Source organism: Alosa sapidissima, chromosome 18 (assembly GCF_018492685.1).
Source record: "Alosa sapidissima isolate fAloSap1 chromosome 18, fAloSap1.pri, whole genome shotgun sequence".
Classification (NCBI taxonomy): domain Eukaryota; kingdom Metazoa; phylum Chordata; class Actinopteri; order Clupeiformes; family Clupeidae; genus Alosa; species Alosa sapidissima.
The window spans coordinates 10234964-10258053 of NC_055974.1; the positions used below are offsets into that span (position 1 = coordinate 10234964).

At 43.0% G+C, this 23090-nt stretch overlaps 1 protein-coding gene across 1 annotated transcript; it reads left to right on the plus strand.

Moving 5' to 3' along the window:
- The first annotated feature begins 6893 nt into the window (after window positions 1–6893).
- On the plus strand, window positions 6894–16350 carry htra3b (HtrA serine peptidase 3b). Its single transcript, XM_042070881.1, has 9 exons — window positions 6894–7689; window positions 11351–11450; window positions 12258–12480; window positions 12981–13175; window positions 13572–13604; window positions 13715–13829; window positions 13969–14026; window positions 14435–14530; window positions 15008–16350. The coding sequence occupies exons 1-9, from the start codon at window positions 7275–7277 to the stop codon at window positions 15174–15176; spliced, it is 1404 nt and encodes a 467-aa protein (XP_041926815.1). The 5' UTR covers window positions 6894–7274; the 3' UTR covers window positions 15177–16350.
- The last annotated feature ends 6740 nt before the right edge of the window (window positions 16351–23090 follow it).

Sequence of the window (23090 nt, forward strand, 5' to 3'; positions counted from 1 at the left end):
TTTCTCTACCTGCCCTCCAGGTACCAACCCATGTGGACCATCCTTGCAGCTCTGGAACAGTGGAGAGATGTTTCTTCTGCACAGTATTTAAACATACTGGATGGCCATGTCCACATCCAGGTAATTCACAACTCCTCCCTCAAACACACCCTATTCACAGAAATTGATCAGCATGCAAATTTCTCTTTGGCAAAAGGAAAGATTCACACCTTTTTCAGAGTAAATGCTAGAGAGATTAAGACAATGCTGGGATCATTTGCAGACTATTCCCCTTAGTGACCCAAGTTGTTTTCTGTCTGAATGTTGGTAGCATTTGCCCATGGAATTCTATCTCAGCTGGGTTCCACCTGGTGGTGGAATGAGAGCATAGGCAACACATAAAATCACACATGCAGAGGGAGTCCTGGTAGGTACCAACTCATCACCTCTGGCCAATGCCACTGTAAGGGCACTCATTGTGACAAAGACCTGATGAAATTTCTTTATGCCATCATCATTTTTGCTTATGTCATGTGCAAAAAGGCCTCTATGCTCAGCAGTGTCACAAAGGAAACCTGGTTACTAGCATCCAACTGTGGTTTCATCTCTATCAAGCTACCCCAAAGAGAAGCATACATTTCAAATCAATGCTTCTGTTTGAGGAAACTTTACAGAAGAACTCTTTATGACTGAGAAATAATGTGCAGAGATAACTTTCTGTCTGTCCCAGGAATCCAGACCAACACCCCAACTTGATAGCACTTTCTTTTACATTTTATGAGAGAGATACTCGAGTTGAGGTATCAGTCTGTCTCTGTTTTTTCCCAAGTAGATTCTGTTGAGTTTTCCTACACTTACAGATGTATATCTGACACAAAGACAGGGCAAGTGCTGGTCACTTCTGAGACTACCCCAAAGAGAAGCACTTTTCATTGTATTGGAGAAACAGTGCTACCATTTGAAGTGATCTCAGTGTGTTTTTTTTCTGATACTGTATGTAGTGAAATGTGAAGAGGGTCCCAGATGAAAATGTCACTGAAACTACCCCAACAAATAGCACTTGCCAAATATTCAACACAGGTCAGTGCCATTGTTAGAGTAATGAATGTGACTCAGTTCTGTTGCAGGTCCTTTGTGTCATCATCGCTTTCCCTCAGATCAGCTGTCTACTACATACCCAAAGATGTGGCACATGGGTCCAAGTCCATTTTCTCTACCTGCCCTCCAGGTACCAACCCATGTGGACCATCCTTGCAGCTCTGGAACAGTGGAGAGATGTTTCTTCTGCACAGTATTTAAACATACTGGGTGGCCATGTAACATCCAGGTAATTCACAACTCCTCCCTCAAACACACCCTAATCACAAAAATTGATCAGCATGCAAATTTGTCTTTGGCAAAAGGAAAGATTCACACCTTTTTCAGAGTAAATGCTAGAGAGATTAAGACAATGATGGGATCATTTGCAGACTATTCCCCTTAGTGACCCAAGTTGCTTTCTGTCTGAATGTTGGTAGCATTTGCCCATGGAATTCTATCTCAGCTGGGTTCCACCTGGTGGTGGAATGAGAGCATAGGCAACACATAAAATCACACATGCAGAAGGAGTCCTGGTAGGTACCAACTCATCACCTCTGGCCAATGCCACTGTAAGGGCACTCATTGTGACAAAGACCTGATGAAATTTCTTTATGCCATCATCATTTTTGCTTATGTCATGTGCAAAAAGGCCTCTATGCTCAGCAGTGTCACAAAGGAAACCTGGTTACTAGCATCCAACTGTGGTTTCATCTCTATCAAGCTACCCCAAAGAGAAGCACTTATGTACATACATTTCAAATCAATGCTTCTGTTTAAGGAAACTTTACAGAATAACTATTTTTGACTGAGAAATAATGTGCAGAGATAACTTTCTGTCTGTCCCAGGAATCCAGACCAACACCCCAACTTGATAGCACTTTCTTTTACATTTTATGAGAGAGATACTCGAGTTGAGGTATCAGTCTGACTCTGTTTTTTCCCAAGTAGATTCTGTTGAGTTTTCCTACACTTACAGATGTATATCTGACACAAAGACAGGACAAGTGCTGGTCACTTCTGAGACTACCCCAAAGAGAAGCACTTTTCATTATATTGGAGAAACAGTGCTACCATTTGAAGTGATCTCAGTGTGTTATTTTCTGATACTGTATGTAGTGAAATGTGAAGAGGGTCCCAGATGAAAATGTCACTGAAACTACCCCAACAAATAGCACTTGCCAAATATTCAACACAGGTCAGTGCCATTGTTAGAGTAATGAATGTGACTCAGTTCTGTTGCAGGTCCTTTGTGTCATCATCGCTTTCCCTCAGATCAGCTGTCTACTACATACCCAAAGATGTGGCACAGGGGTCCAAGTCCATTTTCTCTACCTGCCCTCCAGGTACCAACCCATGTGGACCATCCTTGGAGCTCTGGAACAGTGGAGAGATGTTTCTTCTGCACAGTATTTAAACATACTGGGTGGCCATGTCACATCCAGGTAATTCACAACTCCTCCCTCAAACACACCCTAATCACAAAAATTGATCAGCATGCAAATTTCTCTTTGGCAAAAGGAAAGATTCACACCTTTTTCAGAGTAAATGCTAGAGAGATTAAGACAATGATGGGATCATTTGCAGACTATTCCCCTTAGTGACCCAAGTTGTTTTCTGTCTGAATGTTGGTAGCATTTGCCCATGGAATTCTATCTCAGCTGGGTTCCACCTGGTGGTGGAATGAGAGCATAGGCAACACATAAAATCACACATGCAGAAGGAGTCCTGGTAGGTACCAACTCATCACCTCTGGCCAATGCCACTGTAAGGGCACTGATTGTGACAAAGACCTGATGAAATTTCTTTATGCCATCATCATTTTTGCTTATGTCATGTGCAAAAAGGCCTCTATGCTCAGCAGTGTCACAAAGGAAACCTGGTTACTAGCATCCAACTGTGGTTTCATCTCTATCAAGCTACCCCAAAGAGAAGCACTTATGTACATACATTTCAAATCAATGCTTCTGTTTGAGGAAACTTTACAGAAGAACTCTTTATGACTGAGAAATAATGTGCAGAGATAACTTTCTGTCTGTCCCAGGAATCCAGACCAACACCCCAACTTGATAGCACTTTCTTTTACATTTTATGAGAGAGATACTCGAGTTGAGGTATCAGTCTGACTCTGTTTTTTCCCAAGTAGATTCTGTTGAGTTTTCCTACACTTACAGATGTATATCTGACACAAAGACAGGACAAGTGCTGGTCACTTCTGAGACTACCCCAAAGAGAAGCACTTTTCATTGTATTGGAGAAACAGTGCTACCATTTGAAGTGATCTCAGTGTGTTATTTTCTAATACAGTATGTAGTGAAATGTGAAGAGGGTCCCAGATGAAAATGTCACTGAAACTACCCCAACAAATAGCACTTGCCAAATATTCAACACAGGTCAGTGCCATTGTTAGAGTAATGAATGTGACTCAGTTCTGTTGCAGGTCCTTTGTGTCATCATCGCTTTCCCTCAGATCAGCTGTCTACTATATACCCAAAGATGTGGCACAGGGGTCCAAGTCCATTTTCTCTACCTGCCCTCCAGGTACCAACCCATGTGGACCATCCTTGCAGCTCTGGAACAGTGGAGAGATGTTTCTTCTGCACAGTATTTAAACCAGGGGTCTCAAACTCAAATGAGCTGGGGGCCAATTCTGCCAACGTCATCTGATTGGAGGGCCGGCTATTTCTGAAAATGCAATGTTCTTTTTTTCAAATACCACACAAAACTGCAAACAGAAAGTGCAAGTGTTTTTATCTAGTTTTAGACACCTGTGCTAGCAACCTTAGCCTCTAAATAAAATAATGATAAAATAAATATTAATACAAATTATAAAATAAATGAAAAACATAAAAACCGGTATGTGTGTGTGTTTCACACCAAATAAAAATATTTCCTCTCATAACTTTTTTAAACCTGGCAAACTAGGCATCAGGGCTAAGAAAGCAACACCATTAGATTTGTATATCAAAATTTCAAAAGGCCATGGCTTGAAAGTGGTCAGAGATGAAGTCCTACTGTAAATGTAATAAAACAAAAGTTTATGAAGGGGGTAAATTTACCCATGTAATTTGTCACTGGATGGCAAGCACCTCAAATTATGCACCTTTTAGTAAATACTGTATGAACATATTTAAGCAGGTTTACTTTCCTTTTTTCATATTACCCACATAAGAAATTAACAGGAAAACACCTAAGATGTATACCAACACCTAATATGTTGTGGTTTAGTAATAGATTACTACAATATAGGCCTACAATAAAGTATTCTGGTCAAACAGTTCCTATCGCGGGTAATCTGCAGTACCCAGAAGTTCGCATCATATTGCGGGTGACTTTGTAGTTCTTTAGAGCCCTATTTCTACTAGCCCTGCTGTCTGTACCACATCCATTACGGACACTATCATCACGATTACCACTGCAACCTCCAAGCCATGTTGGGCAGAGGGTCGAAACAAGCATGGTATGCTTAGTGGACACCGTTGTATACACGCACCTCCATTCACAGACGCACCGTGACTATCACTGTCATAGACGATCCATCATAATCTCCAAAAGGATATTCTCCTTCAGAATTAGAATAGGTGAATAACATAGCTTACCTAAGACTTCATCGCACGTGAACGTTTTTCAACATTTGGTGTAGGCCTATTTCTGCTTAATTTCTGCTTCAATTTCTGCAACACTATGGCCTGCATCGCTTCCGCGTCATTACATATGCACGTCTTTGTGTTTCTCGCGTGTAATACAAGTATTTCCTGAAAACTTTGCGCAGCGATTTTGGATTTGAATCAAGCTATGGATGTCTTGCACATAGTGGAGCAGAGTAGGCCTACAAATGAGATTTGTCACCGTACCTGGATCTATCGTCTATTTTAATCAGTATCGTTGTTTGTCGCAATTAATAGCCTCAAGGGCCGGATTACATTATTATTTTGTCATATGTCGCGGGCCGGAATTGGGCAGGACGCGGCCGGGTGTTTGAGACCCCTGATTTAAACATACTGGGTGGCCATGTCACATCCAGGTAATTCACAACACCACCCTCAAACACACCCTAATCAGGGGTAGCCATGGCCTACTGGTTAGGGCTTTGGGCTTGTAATCGAAGGGTTGCCGGTTCGATCCCCACCCCAGTAGGAAAAATGTGCCCGGGGAAGTGGTTGAGCACTGCTCTCCCACATCCACGGCTGAAGTCACCTTGAGCAAGGCACCTAACCCCTCACTGCTCCCCAAGCGCGGCTGTAGCAAGCAGCTCACTGCTCCATTTCCCCTGGGAATTCTATCTCAACTGGGCTCCATCTGGTGGTGGAATGAGAGCTAGTGTTATTTAAATTAACTCCTGGTGTACTTACCAACTTTTCAATGCCTCGTTTTATGAGTAAAGAACATACTGTAAACGTTTCGTACCATTCAGGGCATTATTAGTGGGGTAATTTACGAGATAAAAGTTGGTTCCATTATGCCTGCAGAAACTCATTAGTTTCTGACAGCGCTACTCGACCAGGGTTCGACCAAGGGAAAAGAGATTCTGGGAGGGTGTTTGGCTCGGGGTCATGGTGCAAAGGACCCTAGGGTGAAATTACTCTGAACCATCGCTTTAAGTAGCCTATATGGTCCCTTGACAGGGATTCCCATCGGAGTGACAGTCTAGGTGTTGCATGTTTGTGTTTTTCTAGTAAGGGAAGGACCAAATCTGGAGTTGTGATGGTCTGAATGCCTTTTGATCTCCTTAATAATTAAAGGGATCCAGTTCATCTCCCTAGCATCTGTGAAGTGAATGTATACCACTGTAGTTTGTTCATACAACCAGTAGGTGGCACATAATGGCCATAGTCATAAAACTGACACAGGAAGCAGCAGGCATTGTACAGTATTTCACCGGCATTTTACCAGCCTGCGGATCAGCCATAGTCATACACAACTGGCCTATCTTGGTTAGTCTAGCAGAACATTACATATTGATATGATCTGAAGCCCTTTGACTGTTATTCTCAGACCTAAGAACAGGACCAGTGATGCCACTTCATTCATTCCCATATCAATAGATTGCAAAGACTCAGCAAATCATCCCATGGCCTGCATCTACGCCAACACCTGGAATCAGAATGGATGAAGCGGGAACATAAAATTCAATTTTTCATGAAAATGATTTTGCAATAAAGAATGTGGACTTATAGTCAACGTTTCAGGTGTGATTTGTAGGAAGAATTATGTCTTGTCTGATGCAAGGACTTTGCCAATCTATGGGCGCCTTGTTTAAGCCGCGTGAACAATACTCTTTGCCTTAAGTGCTGAAAATGATTGACGTTGTTGTTTCAAATAAACATGGTCATGGCTGTTGATAAACATACGACTTGGAGGGGTGTTTTTTTATTCCCTAACTGAATAAACGGATGATTTCGCGCAGTCACGATATGGCTATTTGCATGGCGGCATAGCGTGTGCTTAAAAGAGGCCTGGATCTGTTCATACATCTGTCGACTGGGAACCTCAAATGGACCGTAAACGCGGTCATGGCAGAGCCATCATCTCGTCAAAAAAGAATTACTTAACACCTTGAATTCACACAGCGTTCGCGAAGTACACTTAAGTAAACAAAGGTCGTGTGTGTGAGAGTGCTTGTGTATTTTTGACTTAACATTACACTGCGAAAGACTCCCTTTCTGTGACTTCCTTTTTCTTTACCCCCCGGGCCAGATGTTCGGCAACCCCATGCAAAAGAGGAGAGAAGTACCATGTGTATCAACCTAATATGTGTACGCTACAGCACGGGAACGGACGGGTGCGCGCACGAGTGGTCTGTCATCCCCGCCTCCAATGACGGGAAAGCAGTCGTGGTGATGATGAGAGTGGCAGTGCACTGGCAGAGACTGGTTTAAAAGCAGCCTCTTTGAGTGCATGCAGCTCATCCAGTTAACCGTCATGCAATGCTTGCCGAAGTCTGCACTTTTACGGAGTATGTAATTTGCTGCGCGTAAGACAACTGAAACTCAACTTTTTTTTCTAAACGATGATATGGTTGTTTTGTTTTTGTACTTCAGGAAAGGCTGTTTTATTTGAATGGAGGTCTCCCAACTATTTATGCCTGGCTTTTTAAGCAAGGACACAATACGTACAACTGTGGTCTCGTGGAGATGAAAATGGACTCTTTCTAATTCTATAAACGCGACTCTCTTTTTTCCCCTTTTTCATAGAACAGTTTAACATAATATCCAAAGATGCAGGTGTTTGTGTTTGCTACAGTTTTACTTTACATCAGGGATTTCGTTGGAGCAGAGCCTAAAACGAAGTGTCCATCGCGGTGCGATGTAAGCACTTGTCCGAGCCCAAGCTGTCCGAGTGGGTACGTCCCAGACCGTTGCAACTGTTGCCTGGTTTGCGCACAGGGCGAAGGGGATCCATGCGGACGCAAAGACGACCTGCCCTGTGGAGATGGTTTGGAGTGCAAGCATCCTGCTGGAAAGCGCCTCTCTAAAGGCGTATGTCAGTGCCGATTCACAAGCAAGGTATGCGGCAGCGATGGGAAGACGTACGGGAACGTGTGCCAGCTCAAGGCGGTGAGCCGTAAAGCTCTGCAACAGGGACTCCCCGGCATTACTCAAGTGCACAAAGGCCCCTGTGAAACAGACCTAGGTAAGCTGTTGAATCTCGGGGGAAATATTTTAAAACTTTGTATTGCTTTTTGTTTAACCATCAGTGTTTCCCCCTTAAAACAGGTCCCATCATTGAAGTCTAAACAAAAAAGTTATCTTGACTTCAGGAATCAGTTTAACTTTAATGCCTGCTTGTGTGTGTGTGTGTGTGTATATGTGTGACACACACACACACACACACACACAAACAAAAATGAACACGAGTGTCATTTGTGTGTTACTGTTTTCGAAGGTGTGTGTTGTACAATTCCTAGTACCTATTAGTAAGTCCTTCAATCCCTTTCTGCCACTGAATCTGTCTGTGGATCTGGGCATTCCCCCGGCTCAGCAGGCTGTGGCCGCTGTATCTCGGGCAGACTGTTTTAATGGACAGGCGCCGTCATAAAAAAGCCACAGAACCCAACCGGCCGCTTCCCACAGCTCCCCCCGGAAGCAGACCCCAGGGGCTCACCACTGACACCACACACAGTTCAAACTCCTGCTGCAAATGAAGCATGAACAAACTTTGTTTGTGTGTGTGAGAGAGAGAAGGCGGGCGGGGTGGGGGGGGGGGGGGTCTTTATTTGTCTGTGCCAAGTGTTGATCTATCTTCACATGTGCATGTTTGTGTGGAAGTGTCTATCCATCTTTGTGTGGACGTTGAATGTGTATTGTGTGTGTATACATTGAATACATTTTTCATGTATACGTATGATTGTTTGTGCGGCTCTAAAAAAAAATGACCCCCCCCCCCCCCTTCTCCTCTCGGCCCGTCGCACTTCTGCCGTAATGGCCCTCGGTGGACGTTCCAGCAGGCCGCTGACCCAGCCTATCCCTCCGTCTGTGGGTCGGCGTGCAGGCAGGCTGCAGCAGCTGGCCGTGTGTGTGTATGTGTGTGTGTGGGGGGGGCGGGGGGTCACTGCTAACAGAGAAGTACTGTTGTGTGCGGACCAGCCAAAGGGCCCCGCTGAGACCTGACAGGAATTGTGGGGCGGCATGGACAGGAAGTGCCATGATAGCAGCGAGGTGTGCGGCCTTGGATGTGGGAGATGCCGCTCTCTGGCTGTTTTTTTTTTCTCTCTCTTTTTGTTCTCCTTCCTCAGTCCATTATTGACCCAGATTCTAGACATGTGCTAAAAAAGACAGGGAAAGTGTGAATGTCTGTCTCAAGTTATGACTTATTACTAAAAATAAGCGTTCCTCTGATTTGAGTTCTGTTTTACTTGTGTATGGATATCCCATCTGGCGTCTAAAACCACATTCGTTTCTTGAGCCAAAAACCTTTAAGCTCCAACCCTGCTGACTGACTGATGCAGTCCTGAGACATGAAATGGGTTTTTTGCCTTGTACTTATACACATGAACTCTTGCAGGCTCTGCTTAGGTTCCCAAAAAGTTTTACTTCTCAGAAACTGGAAATTGCTGTAAAGTGGGTAACCCTAAATTAGAGGGCTCTTTTAGTATTTATTGTATTATTTTCAGGGTTCTGTGGCCTTTGTGTACTGTAAAACCCTTAATGATTCCACTTAGAAGTTGAAAATGGCTGTAAAGAGAGAAGGGGAAAAAGAACATATAAATCAAATAATCTGTCATCAGTTTTTAAGTAGAACCTAAAGTTGTGGTGGCAGTCTCTTAACTTAAAGAATGAAAACAGATCAGAATAGGTTCTCTTTAGTGGAGCCAACAGCCTTGCTTTGATGTCTTGTCATCACTCCCAGCATGTTCAGCCACATATGAACACATGGGCACATGCCAGAGACCTTCTTGGACAAATCCATACAGTGTGTGAAGTTAGCTCAAGGTCTAACTGTGGTGGAAAGGTGGAAAAGTCCAGCTTTAGAAAGTTAAAGTCCTTGTTAGTTCTACCTGGGCACTTAACACAAGTGATTTCACCTATTAGCTGCTCTACTTGGCTGAAGAGTTGTGCTAATTATAATCAGCTGGTTTATGTGAATGGTTGGCACAGATATCAGAGACTTTCTAATGAAACTCAAAAAATCCTCCATAGAAATGCAAGGAGTTAGTTTGTAACGCCAATATGGCAGTTGTCTACACATATCCCGTGGCAAAAAAGTCGACAGGTGAATACATCATGCCAATCATGTGTTGTGATTTTGCCACTGGAGCAAGGTTGGTGTCGTGAAGCCTTCCGCACGTGCATTTCTGCCAAAATATGTGCCCGATAAGTGCCCAAAAAGCGTAACAATATGGCTGCCGAATGGAGGACTTGCCTGAAAGGATTTGCAGATATGTTGTAGGACTTTCACCTGTTGAAGCTGGACTTCTCCACCTCTGCTTTGGAGATGCACACAAAACAGTTGTCTTCATTTGCCTTTTCTTGCAGTTGTAAAATGGATACCACTGCAACAGCTGGTATGGTGCGACCACTGTCATAGACATAGCAAGACAAGACCGGAGAGTTTTAAAAGTGGGCTGGAAAGTAAAGTGAAGCGAAAATCAGAGAAAGGTTTTTCACTAACCGACTAAGTGCCCATAATGCAAATAGCCATGTTGAGTTTCAGTACAGAGGCTCTTTCATCGCTGTCATTATCTTGTCAGCTGCGAGAGGAGAGAGAGAGGGCCCAGGACGCTCTTTCCATGCCCTGGGCCAGCTTGAGCAGCATGCTGGTTTGGTGGGAGTCCAGCCGTCTCCAGTGGAAACTAGAACACATGGCTGACCAACTTCTGTGGTGCAGTGCGGTGCGTCTAGCTTTTACCCATAGCTCGGTGAAGTCATTTTAGAGGTCACTGGATTCATTCGTTAGATCCAGATGAGGGGGGGGGGGGGGTTCATTTTTCCTCTCTTTGTAATAACCACTGTGGCGGTGTGGGTTTGGCTGGGGCTGCATGTGCAAGCTCACTTGAGTTGAATTCTAAATGAACATCACCAAGACCACATGGTTTACTAACTCATAAAATATCATAAGCTAAACATGACTTATTTAAAGAGTAATGTACTGCTGATTACGACTGTGGGCTATTTGGCTGCTCAAAGTCCCAGACTGAGGTGAGAGACCTCATGTCAAAGTTCTCAGAACATTGGCCCTGAATCATTGGGCTTAAATTCACAATAAAGCTCGTATACCACTCGTACCAGAAATATGAATTCTCATCATTTTTGGGTCACTGGGACATTGCAAGGGTGTAACAGTAAACGAATGACATCTCACTCGGGATTTCAAAAGCATGTGTGTGTGTGTGTGAGATCTGATGAAGTGCCAAGGCGGCCACAGGAAACGGTCGTCAGCTGAGGAAAATACGCCCAGCACTGTGCTGAAAATACTCATGGCCGAAATAGCTGCACGCTCAGTCTCAAAGACTAACTACTACCCAAGATTGCCTTTAGTAATTATGGTGGTTAAATATCATTACTGTGATGGAATGGTAATAGCTTTACTGTAGGTAAAGTAATGGTTCTTCTTGTTGTTGTGGTGGATACTGTTCCAACCACCCATACATCCCTGCCTAACAGATGCAAGGAAACGGAAATTTCCACATTTTCAGCCATTTGTCTGACAGCTTGGCATCAATTGTCATTGCATATAGTATTCATGTATCATGATCATCATGTATTATTATGATAAAGCAAAACTGGACATAATGTTGCCATGCTGCACATGCATAATGCACAAGTAACATGCATCTTTGTTTCTGCTAGTATAGGTCCAATACATCCCAACAGTCCGCGATACAAGTTTAACTTCATCGCTGATGTGGTGGAGAAGATCGCTCCGGCTGTGGTTCACATTGAGCTCTTTCTTAGGTAAGCTGGTCTAGTTTTAACCCCTGTCTGTGCAAGTATGGAGAAATGCTGTCCACTGTGCCTCATTAACTGTTAAGGATGCACAGTATCAAGGGACTATCCTTTGAACTGTACTCACGTGCACACACACCAACACACACACCTGTGTAAAGCAACTGTCCAACACAGAAATGATGTCTTGCAGCTGCATCAAGCTGTTGTTTAAAAGATCAAATGGTCCTTCTAGAGTTCACTCTGAACGCAAACACAGGACAGGTGTCTTGCAAGCACAAAGAGATAAAAGAAAACAATAGTGGAAACTCTGAAACCGAACCCTGATGTTCTGTCCAGGGAATTGCACAGAGACGTTGTATTAAGATCAAGATGTTCAAAGAACCATTTCCTCACTATTCTCCTTATAAAGTTTTATGACTTCTTGTCCATTGGACTTCTTGTTCATTCATCCTTACGCCCACTATTGGACTTATGAAGGACTTGCCTTGTGCGACTAAGAAAAGCCTGTGGAAAATGTTTAACCATGACCACCCTGTGTCCTTGTTAGGTCCAGCCACCTCAGTTATTTCAGCATGTGGACCATATAAACCCATTGAGTAGATGAGTTGCTGAAGTAGAGGAAAAGGGGGTGGGATTGGGACGTTGTAAACATCCCCACCCATAAACTGCACGAAAAATTCTAACACCCCCACTCCTCCACCAACCCCACCCACCCCATCTCCTCTGCTCTACCCACCCCATCCCTCCTTCTCCATCCCTCCTTCTGCTCCTCTGCTCTACCCACCCCATCCCTCCTTCTCCTCCTCCCCCCAGACATCCTCTGTTTGGCCGCACGGTTCCCCTGTCTAGTGGCTCGGGCTTCATCATGCTGGAGACGGGCCTGATCATCACCAACGCTCACGTGGTCTCCAGCACCACGCCTGTGTCCGGCCGCCAGGAGCTTAAGGTCCAGATGCACGACGGCGGGGTCTATGAGGCCACCATCAAAGACATCGACAAGAAGTCCGACATCGCCACCATCAAGATCAACCCCCAGGTGACAGGATGTTTGCGAACATGTGACGACCTCTGGTGTTAGATTGTGTTTACGGTGGAGAGAAACAAAAGTCAGCCACAGACCATAATTGCTGTCTGACTGCGGGTCATTAATCCGCTCAGTTTAGTCGTTGTTTTGTAGGGTTTGTCTTGAGATGTAACCATGGTTATTATTTTACTGGACTGACTGGGTGGAGATGGTTTAAATTTGTCCTCTCAGCTCCTGTTCTCATGTGTTTTCACTTACCTCCTCTCTCTCTCTCTCTCTCTCTCTCTCTCTCTCTCTCTCTCTCTCTCTCTCTCTCTCTCTCTGCCTCTCTCTGCCTCTCTCTGTTTCCTTCCATCTTTGTGCTCTTCTCTATAACTTCTGACTCTTATCCTCCCATAATTTTTCTGTTAATACTCTCCTTACACACGTTTGCTGACCTCTTTTTGTTTATATGACTTTCTCTCTTCCTCTCTCTCTCTCTCTCCCTCTCTCGCTCCCTCTCTCTCATACAGAAAAAGGTGCCAGTCCTGGCTTTAGGTAAATCTACAGACTTGCGCCCTGGCGAGTTTGTTGTTGCCATCGGCAGCCCCTTCGCCTTGCAGAACACCGTTACCACGGGGATCGTCAGCACAGCACAGAGAGATGGCAAGGAGCTGGGCATCCGTGACTCCGACATGGACTACATCCAAACAGATGCCATCATCAACGTGAGACTGCGAGAGCACTAATGACTAAAGCCTGTTTATGCTAACGTTAATGAGCATTACTCACGTAACCGTGGGCTAAGCAGCTTCTTGCAGGAATGGGAATGTGTTTTGGAATGTTTGGAGGCAGACGCAGCGACAGTTTATTTACACAGTTACATGTTTTTCAAGTCAAGCCAACAATATCAACCTCTTACTTGACATTGTAAAAACCTCATGATGTGCAATAGGTTATGTTCCAACCAACAAATGCAGTGAGAGCGGTCTAGAATGTAATCAATAGCATGCGTCAGACGTGCATATTTATGACTGAAACATATTTTACCAGTACACTCTATCCATTAGAAATGGGTGTGTACACTAACACTTACACAATGTTATGGATTCTTTTTTTTTCAGTATGGGAATTCCGGTGGACCTCTGGTAAATTTGGTAAGTAGACGGGACGCAACTCACATTGATTTAATAACTTGAACTGAGTTATGAGTCCAGTATGAGCATGTTTATTGACTAAAGGGAATTGTTCTGGAATTTTCCCTCAGGATGGAGAAGTGATTGGGATTAATACCTTGAAAGTTGCTGCCGGTATCTCCTTTGCCATTCCTTCAGATAGGATAACACGCTTCCTCAATGAATCTCATGGAAAACAAAGCAAAGGTATTTGTCTATTATGCAAGCTAATACGTGTTCCTCAGTTTCTGACAATATTTACCCCAGCATGTTCAGTTTGGCCTAAGCAATGTTATACAGTCCTCTCCCTTTTTTATATTTAAGTCTGTTGATGTTCTCTTTCTAGAAATCCGAAGCGTGAAGAAGCGTTTCATTGGAATACGCATGCTGACCATCACACCAGCGTACGTTTTGGGACAGCTTTGACATACATTCACACAGTAGCCAACACCAGTGTTCTTCTGTGGAATAAAATGCAAAGGGATATGAACATTTTACGTTCACATTTAGCATAAATATTTCTTAAATAAGCTTTGAGGTCCTGAAGAAAAACACTGGCGATGCCTACATTATGGATTGAAAACTCCAGGAAGCTTACCCACTGAAATTGCATAGGACTACTACTACTTACTGTCAGTCTTTCTGAAAACATGCCTTTCATTCATGAATAATTGTGAATGCATAAACACCCAGTCATAAATAATAATGTAATAAAGATGATATGTGTTGTTAATATTGGCACTAAGCAGAGCTGGCCTGAAGAGGTAAGTTGTAAATTAACATGACTGCTGGGCTGGCTTTCATTTCTGCAGCCTGGTGGAGGAGCTGCAGCAACAGAACCCAGACTTCCCAGAAGTCAGCAGTGGGATCTATGTCCATGAGGTGGTCCCCAACTCCCCTGCTCAGAAGTAGGTGGTCCTCCCACTGAGAAGCCACAAGAGTGTCAAGTCAAATTGTAGGGAGAGGGGGATCTTCTGAAACTTGGACTTATCCAGAGGGTTCATGTGTGGGACTTTGTTTTTGTGGGGATGTTCATTATTCCAATAGTTTCATGGAACCCCCCCCCCCCCCCCCTTGGCCCCACACACACACACCCACAACATGCTTGTTCCAGGAATACAACAGCTTTTAACTGGATTAGTGACAATTGTAATCTTGGTAGATATATGAACTGACTCATCCAGACATTGAATAATACGTTTTTATTTTCTGTTTCTATAAAGAGGTCATATGATGCTAATTGTCATTGCCTGTGTCTAGGGGTCTACTAGAGTAGATTTACATGCTTCGCTGCACCCAAAACACATTATTCTTCTCATACTGCATCTGTGTTATCCTTTGTCCTTTGTCTAAATGCTGAGTTGGAACTTTGGGTCTGATTTCAGGGGGGGCATCAGAGACGGCGACATCATCGTGAAGCTGAACGGCATGCCCCTCATGACGACCTCTGACCTCAAAGAGGCGTTGACGGAAGAGACGGCCCTGCTGCTGGAGGTGCGCCGTGGAAACGACGACTTGCTCTTTAACATCCAGCCTGATGTCATCATGCACTGAGCGACTGATCAGACACAAAGGAGGAGCTTGCACAACAGTCGCCACCGAACTCAGACTCTGAGGAGAGGGGACGTGGAGTTGTTTTGACAGCAAAGGGGAAGAGGCCATAAGGCCAGACATTTTGGCCAACCTTTAAGACTTATCAATGAACAGCTTGAATGAACAGCAGGCCAGTTAAGTATTCAAGGCGTTATACAGCACATGACAATTTCCTCATTGGATTTTGATTCAAATTTGTGTTCTCTTTTCATGTTATCCGTTACGATGTACTGAAGCTCTTCATTTTTGACGTGCCTACTGCAATGGTCAGCAGGTGTTAAGACACAAAGCAATGTATCAAAAACAGTTTACAGTATTGAAATATTTTAACACTGACCTTTTGCTGAGGTAGATAAAGCACTTAGTTTCTCCAAAAGCAGATACATTTTTGCTTAGTAGAAGCTACAGTACAGCCAACATGTCTTTGTTTCATCTAAGAGGACATTTGAACATTAGACTTTTGCCTTCAGCCGTCTCAACAGTCTGTATATCATCAAAACACATGAAATGCAATACTAGCACTTGGCTTCGACTCAAGTGTGACACTAATAACTAATGTGAAAAAAATATGGGAAAGTCAACACAAGAAGGGAGGATGAGACTGAGTGCTGGTTGTTTTTCTTTGATGAGAAAAAATGGGACCAAAGCATTGTATGTTTATTTTTGTTTGATGATCTGAGCTGTTGCTTTGTTTAAATTTCATTAGTGCTTTTGGTATGATCAGCTGGTTTGTGGGTTTTTTTTTTTAGATTATGAATTTATATGTTGGAGTATCATTATCAGTTATGGGTCAACAACATGTATTTTGAGCTGAAAGTAACTTCAATAATCATGTTCGTGTTCGTTTCATTGTAATTTTTGATTTGAAAAAATTATTCTGTGTTCTCCCATTTTAAATTGGAATGGGAGAGAAAGGAGAATCCACAAGGGCTGGCCTGGATTCTGGTCAGGTTCCTCACAGAACTGATTTCCTTTTACACTGTGTTTTACTCAGCCACCTGGAGCTATGTACGATTTACAACGAAGGTAAACCCAATTATAGCCGTGTATCCACCGGATTGTGTTTGTATACCGTTTCTGCATAATAAACAAGGTGGTGTTGGTTTTCAACTGCTCCCTGTTCTGCGAAACTATGCCATGTTTGTTTATCCTCGCTGATTTTTTAATTAGGCCAACTGTGGAGTGTATTAACAGGAAAACCAGGCACTCAGTCTGTAAGCAATTTGTTACTTGTTATGAACTGTAGTAGGCCCTAAGGCAGAGAAACAAGGCTGTTCACACACACTACACAAATGCTAATTCAGAGTTATTTGCGGAAGGGTATGCTTTAAATACCGGGGTCAGTTTCAGTGATCGTGCTGTAAATTGGAGCCTGTCTTGCTGGCAGGGTGTACTTAAGAGAGGGACCTGAAAACAAGGGAAGTGATGTCACTGTTGCAGAGGCTGGGGAGCCATTTCCATCTCATTCCGTTGTAGAATAGTGAAAAAAAAATAGAAAAGTCTACTACTTAATTCAGTCTGAAATGCAAAGGAGGAAATTATGTCTCTTTTGAACTTGTGTACACTAGGGCAAACCATGATGATGTGCGATTTTGAACCATGACCACAAGATAAATCATAATAGAAGAAAAAGGAAGGATCATTCCAACCGATTTAATCAATGAAAACTAATGCCTGGCTGATCAGCTTTGACAGATGTTAGTTTTGGCATGGCCATGTCTAAATAGGCCTAGAGTCAAAAAGCAAAGTGTTGGAGGACCCATTGCACAAATTGTCCTGCAAGCCATCTTTATTCAGTACAGCCTGATAGTATCTTGCGAAAATAACCTGGCTGTATAGCCTTGTTTGATAGCGAGTGTAGCGTACATCTGTTGTTGAAGAGATTTCATCTCACTCCTTGCCTGCTGTTGGATGCAACCATAACTGAGTCACCCCTGTTTAAGTCATCTGAGAGGGAACAATTCGCTGGCAAGAGCGTGCGATGGAAATTTTTGCCATCACACACGAGATCGGGCCTTGTTAACTTCCCAGCACGTCCACCCTGGCCCGATGAGAAACACATGAGGAACCGTCCATCTCCGCCAGTGGACATCTCCCCCACCCCATCCACCCTACCCTACCCCACCACAACCCAGCCCTCCACCCCAAAAACACCCGCGTGTGTTACTCCAGCCTGTAAAAGCAAAGCATGCTTCTAATTAAAACAGAGACAACAGCCTAAGATATCAGGAAATTCCCCTTCTCTAAACACAGGGGAGGATCTAGATTGGGGCATTAGAGAGGAATGCTTCACAGCAAAGGTGAGGGAGGTTGGGAGTGTTGGGGATGGGGGGTTGCTGAAGGATTTTGATGGGATTGGGGGGGGGGATCAGGAGACTACACGCCACATTACTTTCCAGGTTCCTATTGTTCTTGGCACCGGAGATGACGCTTAACTTGAGCCTAGAACCTAGAACCCTAGCCTGCGGAGCTAATGGATGGACTGGAGTTGGCCGCTGGCTTCCCATGGTCTGCCACCCTTAAAGAGCCAGACTGATTTAGAGATGCTTACTCCTGGGAGTGAGATGGCAGATGATGGATGGATGGATAAAGTTCACCACTGGAAATCTGCTCCACTAGCGTGGAGACTAGTCTGACTTATGGAGTCCTTCTGGACACCTTGACAGTACTATAACTCACTTCTTAGAAATCTCCTTTACTGTAGTTTAAGGTCCAGTAGGTTACAGGAAATGGTTGAGATCCATGTGATGTTATCTCTTACTGACTTCACATCAAGATTCATGTGATGTTATCTCTTACTGACTTCACATAGCCTAATCTATTGAAAAAAGAAACATACACTAACTCTTGACCTAGATTTACTGACAATGAAAATATACTGGATCCAAAGACCGGCTGACCCTAAGGGAGATACAAAGACATGCAACCTTTACAAAAGTCTTGAAATATGGCTAATATATTTAATCATTACGCTGTGAATAAGAATATGGGTCAGTGTGTCCACGGCCGATGACCTAGAATTTATATTGTGTAACACTTTGAACACAGATTAGAGTAAGCTACAAAGGCAACAATGGCATTGTTAGTTTTACTTGCCCTTTCAGAGTGGAGTGTCAGAAATGCATAATGTAAATCATGAACCAGAAAGTTCCTGTCATATGTCACCAGTGTTTTGACATAATCCTTGAACACCCACAACAAAACCCAATAAAAGTTGGCATTGAAATTAGCCTAGTGTGCGTATGGGATGTCTCACCCTCCATAAACTATAATGGACAATAAGCCACTTTCATTAACAAACAGCTGCGAAATGTCGGTTTCTTATTAGCTGGCTAAAACTCCCTGGCCTGTGTCCAGGACGTGATTGCACTGGAGAGAGCGATGGAGAGAGAGAGAGAGCAGGGCAAACAGACGGCCCACATGAATCTGCTCTGTCTCCCTCGCTCCCCGCGGTCGGCCCTGGATAAGGTTATAGGGACCACATCTTCCCACTGCACACTGTCATTTCTTAACCAACTATAATTTCTAATGCATGACTCAGGGCGGAGGCTTAAGGCCATGCACTGTAGGTGGAGTCGTGGGTTTTAATATCTAATATATATCATGTCTGATATTTTTTTTGTACTTTCCTCAAGAATTAAGACAGACTCAAAACAGAGAGGAATAGGATTTCTGCACGTAGCTGTAGTGAGCTAGAATGGATCCAATGTGTTTTGCTATTTAAATGTCACCGAAGGGGCGAGGTGCTGGGATTACAAAGATCTGTGCTATTTTTTTAAATCCCAGAATGGACTAGTCAGTGTGTCCGAAGATCATGTTTCTCTGTGTCACTGCAGTTGTTATTCAGATGTGTTTCAGACATTTTTAACCGAATGGACTATAAATCATCTGTTACATGGTGAGGTATAGGTCTCTGGACAACTCAACACGAAAGTCACAACCTCCCATCCCAACGAAAGAGAGGGAAGAACTCACCCCTCTGCCACTGCTCCAAAAGAGATATAAGGAGGGAGAAAGAGAGGGATGGGGAGAGAAGACAGAGACGAGGGAGAGGAAGGGAAAAAACAGACGCCTATGAGAACTGCAGTCGACACTCATCTTTTCATGTCGGCGCGGTTTTCCAGCCATGCGGATGAAAGCATACCGCTGGGGGATGAAGCCGCTCTCTGACAAGTTGCCTCCGTTTGTGTTGGATGGGAATTTCGCTGACTGTGAGCAGAGTCACACGAGGTTAGCATAAACACCGCAGTGTGGGGAATATAGATCCTGCACCTGAACACAGGCCAAAACGCTCAGGATGTGTAAACCTGAGATACCAGCATGAAGCTGAATAAATAGTTGATTGAATCCTGAAAACAGGTCTTAAAGTCTTTCTCGGTGCTTGACACAGTAACCAGATATGTTAGTGTTTAGTGATGCTTTTTCAGTTATCAAAGGTTATCAAGGCTGGGTCTTTTTAATTTTGAAATATGATCAAGTGCCTTCCTGTATGAGTTTAACCGCCGATGAGTGGTCCAGTGTGATGGAATGTTCTGCCGGCATTCCGAGAGCTCAGGTCCTGAATGCGCAGCGCGGCGGCCCTTCTTTTGTCTGCGGCCGAATGTTCCCACAGTCTGTCATTTTCACCCCCAAATGAGCGCAACCTTTCCTGTTGCTGAAATATCCGTCTGGCCTCGGAACAGACCCCCATAAATATTGCCAACAAGTAAGACCAGTACAGCCTGTGTACATGTGTGTGTGTGTGTGTGTGTGTGTGTGTTGTTGTTGTGTGTGTTGTGTGTGCTGTTTTTAGTGAGGGGTGCTCTGGCTGGGAGAATAGTGTGACCATTGCCTGTGACCATCCAGGGCCAACTCCAGAGCGCTCACATGCATGTGTGGAATGCAGGCCAATGAAATGTGCCAGGAACACAAAGGAGAAACAGGCGAGAGAGCAAGAGATGGAAAGAAAAAGAAAGAGAGAGAGAGAGACAGAGAGAGAGAGAGAGAGAGAGAGATCAACGGGTTGTGAGAACCAGTTGTTGATGCTTTCAGCAGGTGTACGTTCTTATGATTGCAGCAAAGGGCCGTCACAAGAACAGGAACGATAACGACACTCTTAAAACGAATGTGTTGAAAACAACACAACTTGCGTTGTTTGTAACACATCTCTGTGTCCAGATAGGGACAACACAGTTTGTGTTATTTCCATTTTTATTTGTTACACAATATGTGTTGAAAATAACACAACTTGTGTTGCTTTTAACACATCTCTGTGTCCAGATAGGGACAACACATTCGTGTGTATACAGATAACTATAAAGATGAAATCGTCCACACTAACCAACGATAAAAAAAGTATTTCCTCTTGTTGATCAATGTGATAGCTAAATTTTGATGGATTCTGATTGGCCTAAGCTTATTAGCGTTCTCAAAATCGCTCTCAAAGTGATCTCCAATGATATAATTCTTGATGTTATCATTATAGATTATGTGTGGACGTTGTCATATTAACTAGACTAACTTTTGCCGTTAACGTTATAGTTTACAGTTTATAGTTTATAGTTTTCGTTCTTGGTGTGGGAAGGAAAGGGGGGAAGGAAGATTGGTGAAACTCATAGAAGAACTCACTTTCGCTCAGGAAGATCACCTATCCTTAACACTGTTGAGGCCTTGGCCTTCTGTAGTGCTGCATGACTGCTGTTGTCTTCAAACATGACTTTAAAGTTAGAGATAGATAGATAGATAGATAGATACTTTATTGATCCCCAGGGGAAATTCAAGGTCTCAGCAGCAGCATACATACAACACAAACACATTCTTTAACAGCAGAAAGAGTAATTAAAGTATATAATATAAAAACACAACTAAGCAGTAAGGACAGTAGAAGATAAAGAATATGCTAAATATACTAAAATACAAATTATACTAACACTTAATACAATATATAAAAATATACTAAAATACAAATTATACTAACACTTAATCTAAATCAATTCTAAAAACAGTATCCACATAGTGGTGATTAATAAATCAGAGGCGCTTGCAATGACTGAGGCAGGGACTGAGCCTGTGATTCTCTGTGCATAGTAAGGTATGGTAAGGTGCTCTAAGGTGCTCTGTGTGAATGAGTGTCATGGTGGTAGTGCAATGACACTCATTCACACAGACAAAGAAAGAGACAAAGATTTGTTAAGAGACAAAGAAAGCACATAATTCAATTGTGTCAATTCACATTAGACATTAGATTAGATTGATCTGGAAAAGAGAACTTTGGGGCACCCCGTGCTTTTGAAAGGTGCTGAAATATGACAATCATTTCCCTGTGGCAACATTACCTCATGAGTGGCCAGCTATGGGTGCTGGTTAGGGCCAAAATAATCCTCTGTGGAGAAAAGGAATGTCCACATGCTGAGACTGCGCACAAGATACTGCACAGTGAAATTTCACCTTTTAGGTTGAAAGAATGAAATAGACTTAGAATAGATTTTTTTTAAATGATTTTTATCCACATAATTGTATCCACAAAAACAGACATCAATACACTGGAAGCATTCATGAAGTTCTTTTCTAATTTGTCTTTCACCGAATTGCCTTTATATGTGTCCTATGGCCATTACAAAGTTTTGGATGAGTGGTTGCTCCTTTTCAAAACTAGACTTCTGCCATAAATGGGTAAAATGCTAAGCCTTGGGGTAATGGATCATTCAATTTCATGGAGGTCCTTCAAGGCCTACAGCACTAATATGGATGGATATCGCTGTGAGCTACTGTAGAGAAGCGATTCTGAACTTCAACCCGTAAAAATCAAAACAGGCCTGTGCAAACAGGGTCACACTTGCATGAAAGCATTGGAGGACTTGTTTTAAAACTTCTATGCCCATTGATGGATATACGAGCCAGACTCTACCACCAGCTCCAAAACCTGAGCTAAATATAGAGGAGTATTTTTACTTTCTTTCCTCCCTACAGCAATGCATAATCCAAGGACATTTGGTTATTTTGACATGATATAATAACGCCTGGAATGTCAAACGTCAAGCATATGGCATCGCACAGGAACCGATGATAGTGAAGCACATTTCTATCAGACTGTAGGACACATACATCACCACATTCATATAATTTTTTCATGTTGAGGTTTGCAGGGTTACACCTGAGAAAAAAACGAGAAATTGAAAAGAAAAAAATCAGGGTAGGATCAGGGTAGTATTTCACACTTCCAAACCCTAAAAGAAAGCCCTGCATACGCTTTAGGTTACATGTCCTGTGTTCACTCAATTCCATGTCCATTTACACACTAAATCCACATTTGAGCTCTAATGGCAGAGGATTGTTTGTTATAACATTTCTGTTGTATTTGAGCCACACACCCTTTGGTACCAAAAGCTCATTGGTAAAAAAAAAGTCCAAGATTCCATTTCAATGAGGAGACTGAGGGCAAAGAGTTGAAGAAAAAAAACCATCACATTTTCATCAACATTTCACCTTCAAGGTATTTTACCATCAATTTTATCTGAGGAATTAGGTCCTGGAGACAATCTGGTAATTTGTCTATAGCTTCGCTCTGAATAAAGACACAGACTCATCTCTTGAGAAAATTAAGAAGGATTGGGTGCTTAACAAACTCACATTTGATTTCAGACACGACTCGATCATGCATTTCAGAGAGCTTAAGTCACCAAGCATGGCACCAAATGCACAGCTTCATTTGGCTTTCTCTTTTATTTGTACGGATTATACATCATATATGCAGACATATTAGCAAAAGCATATCACTGATCAATTATTTATACAAAATATACATGATTTATTACAATTTACATTATTTTTACAATTGAAATTTTCACAATATATCATTAGTGTACTGAAAACTAATACTACATAATATCCTTAAAA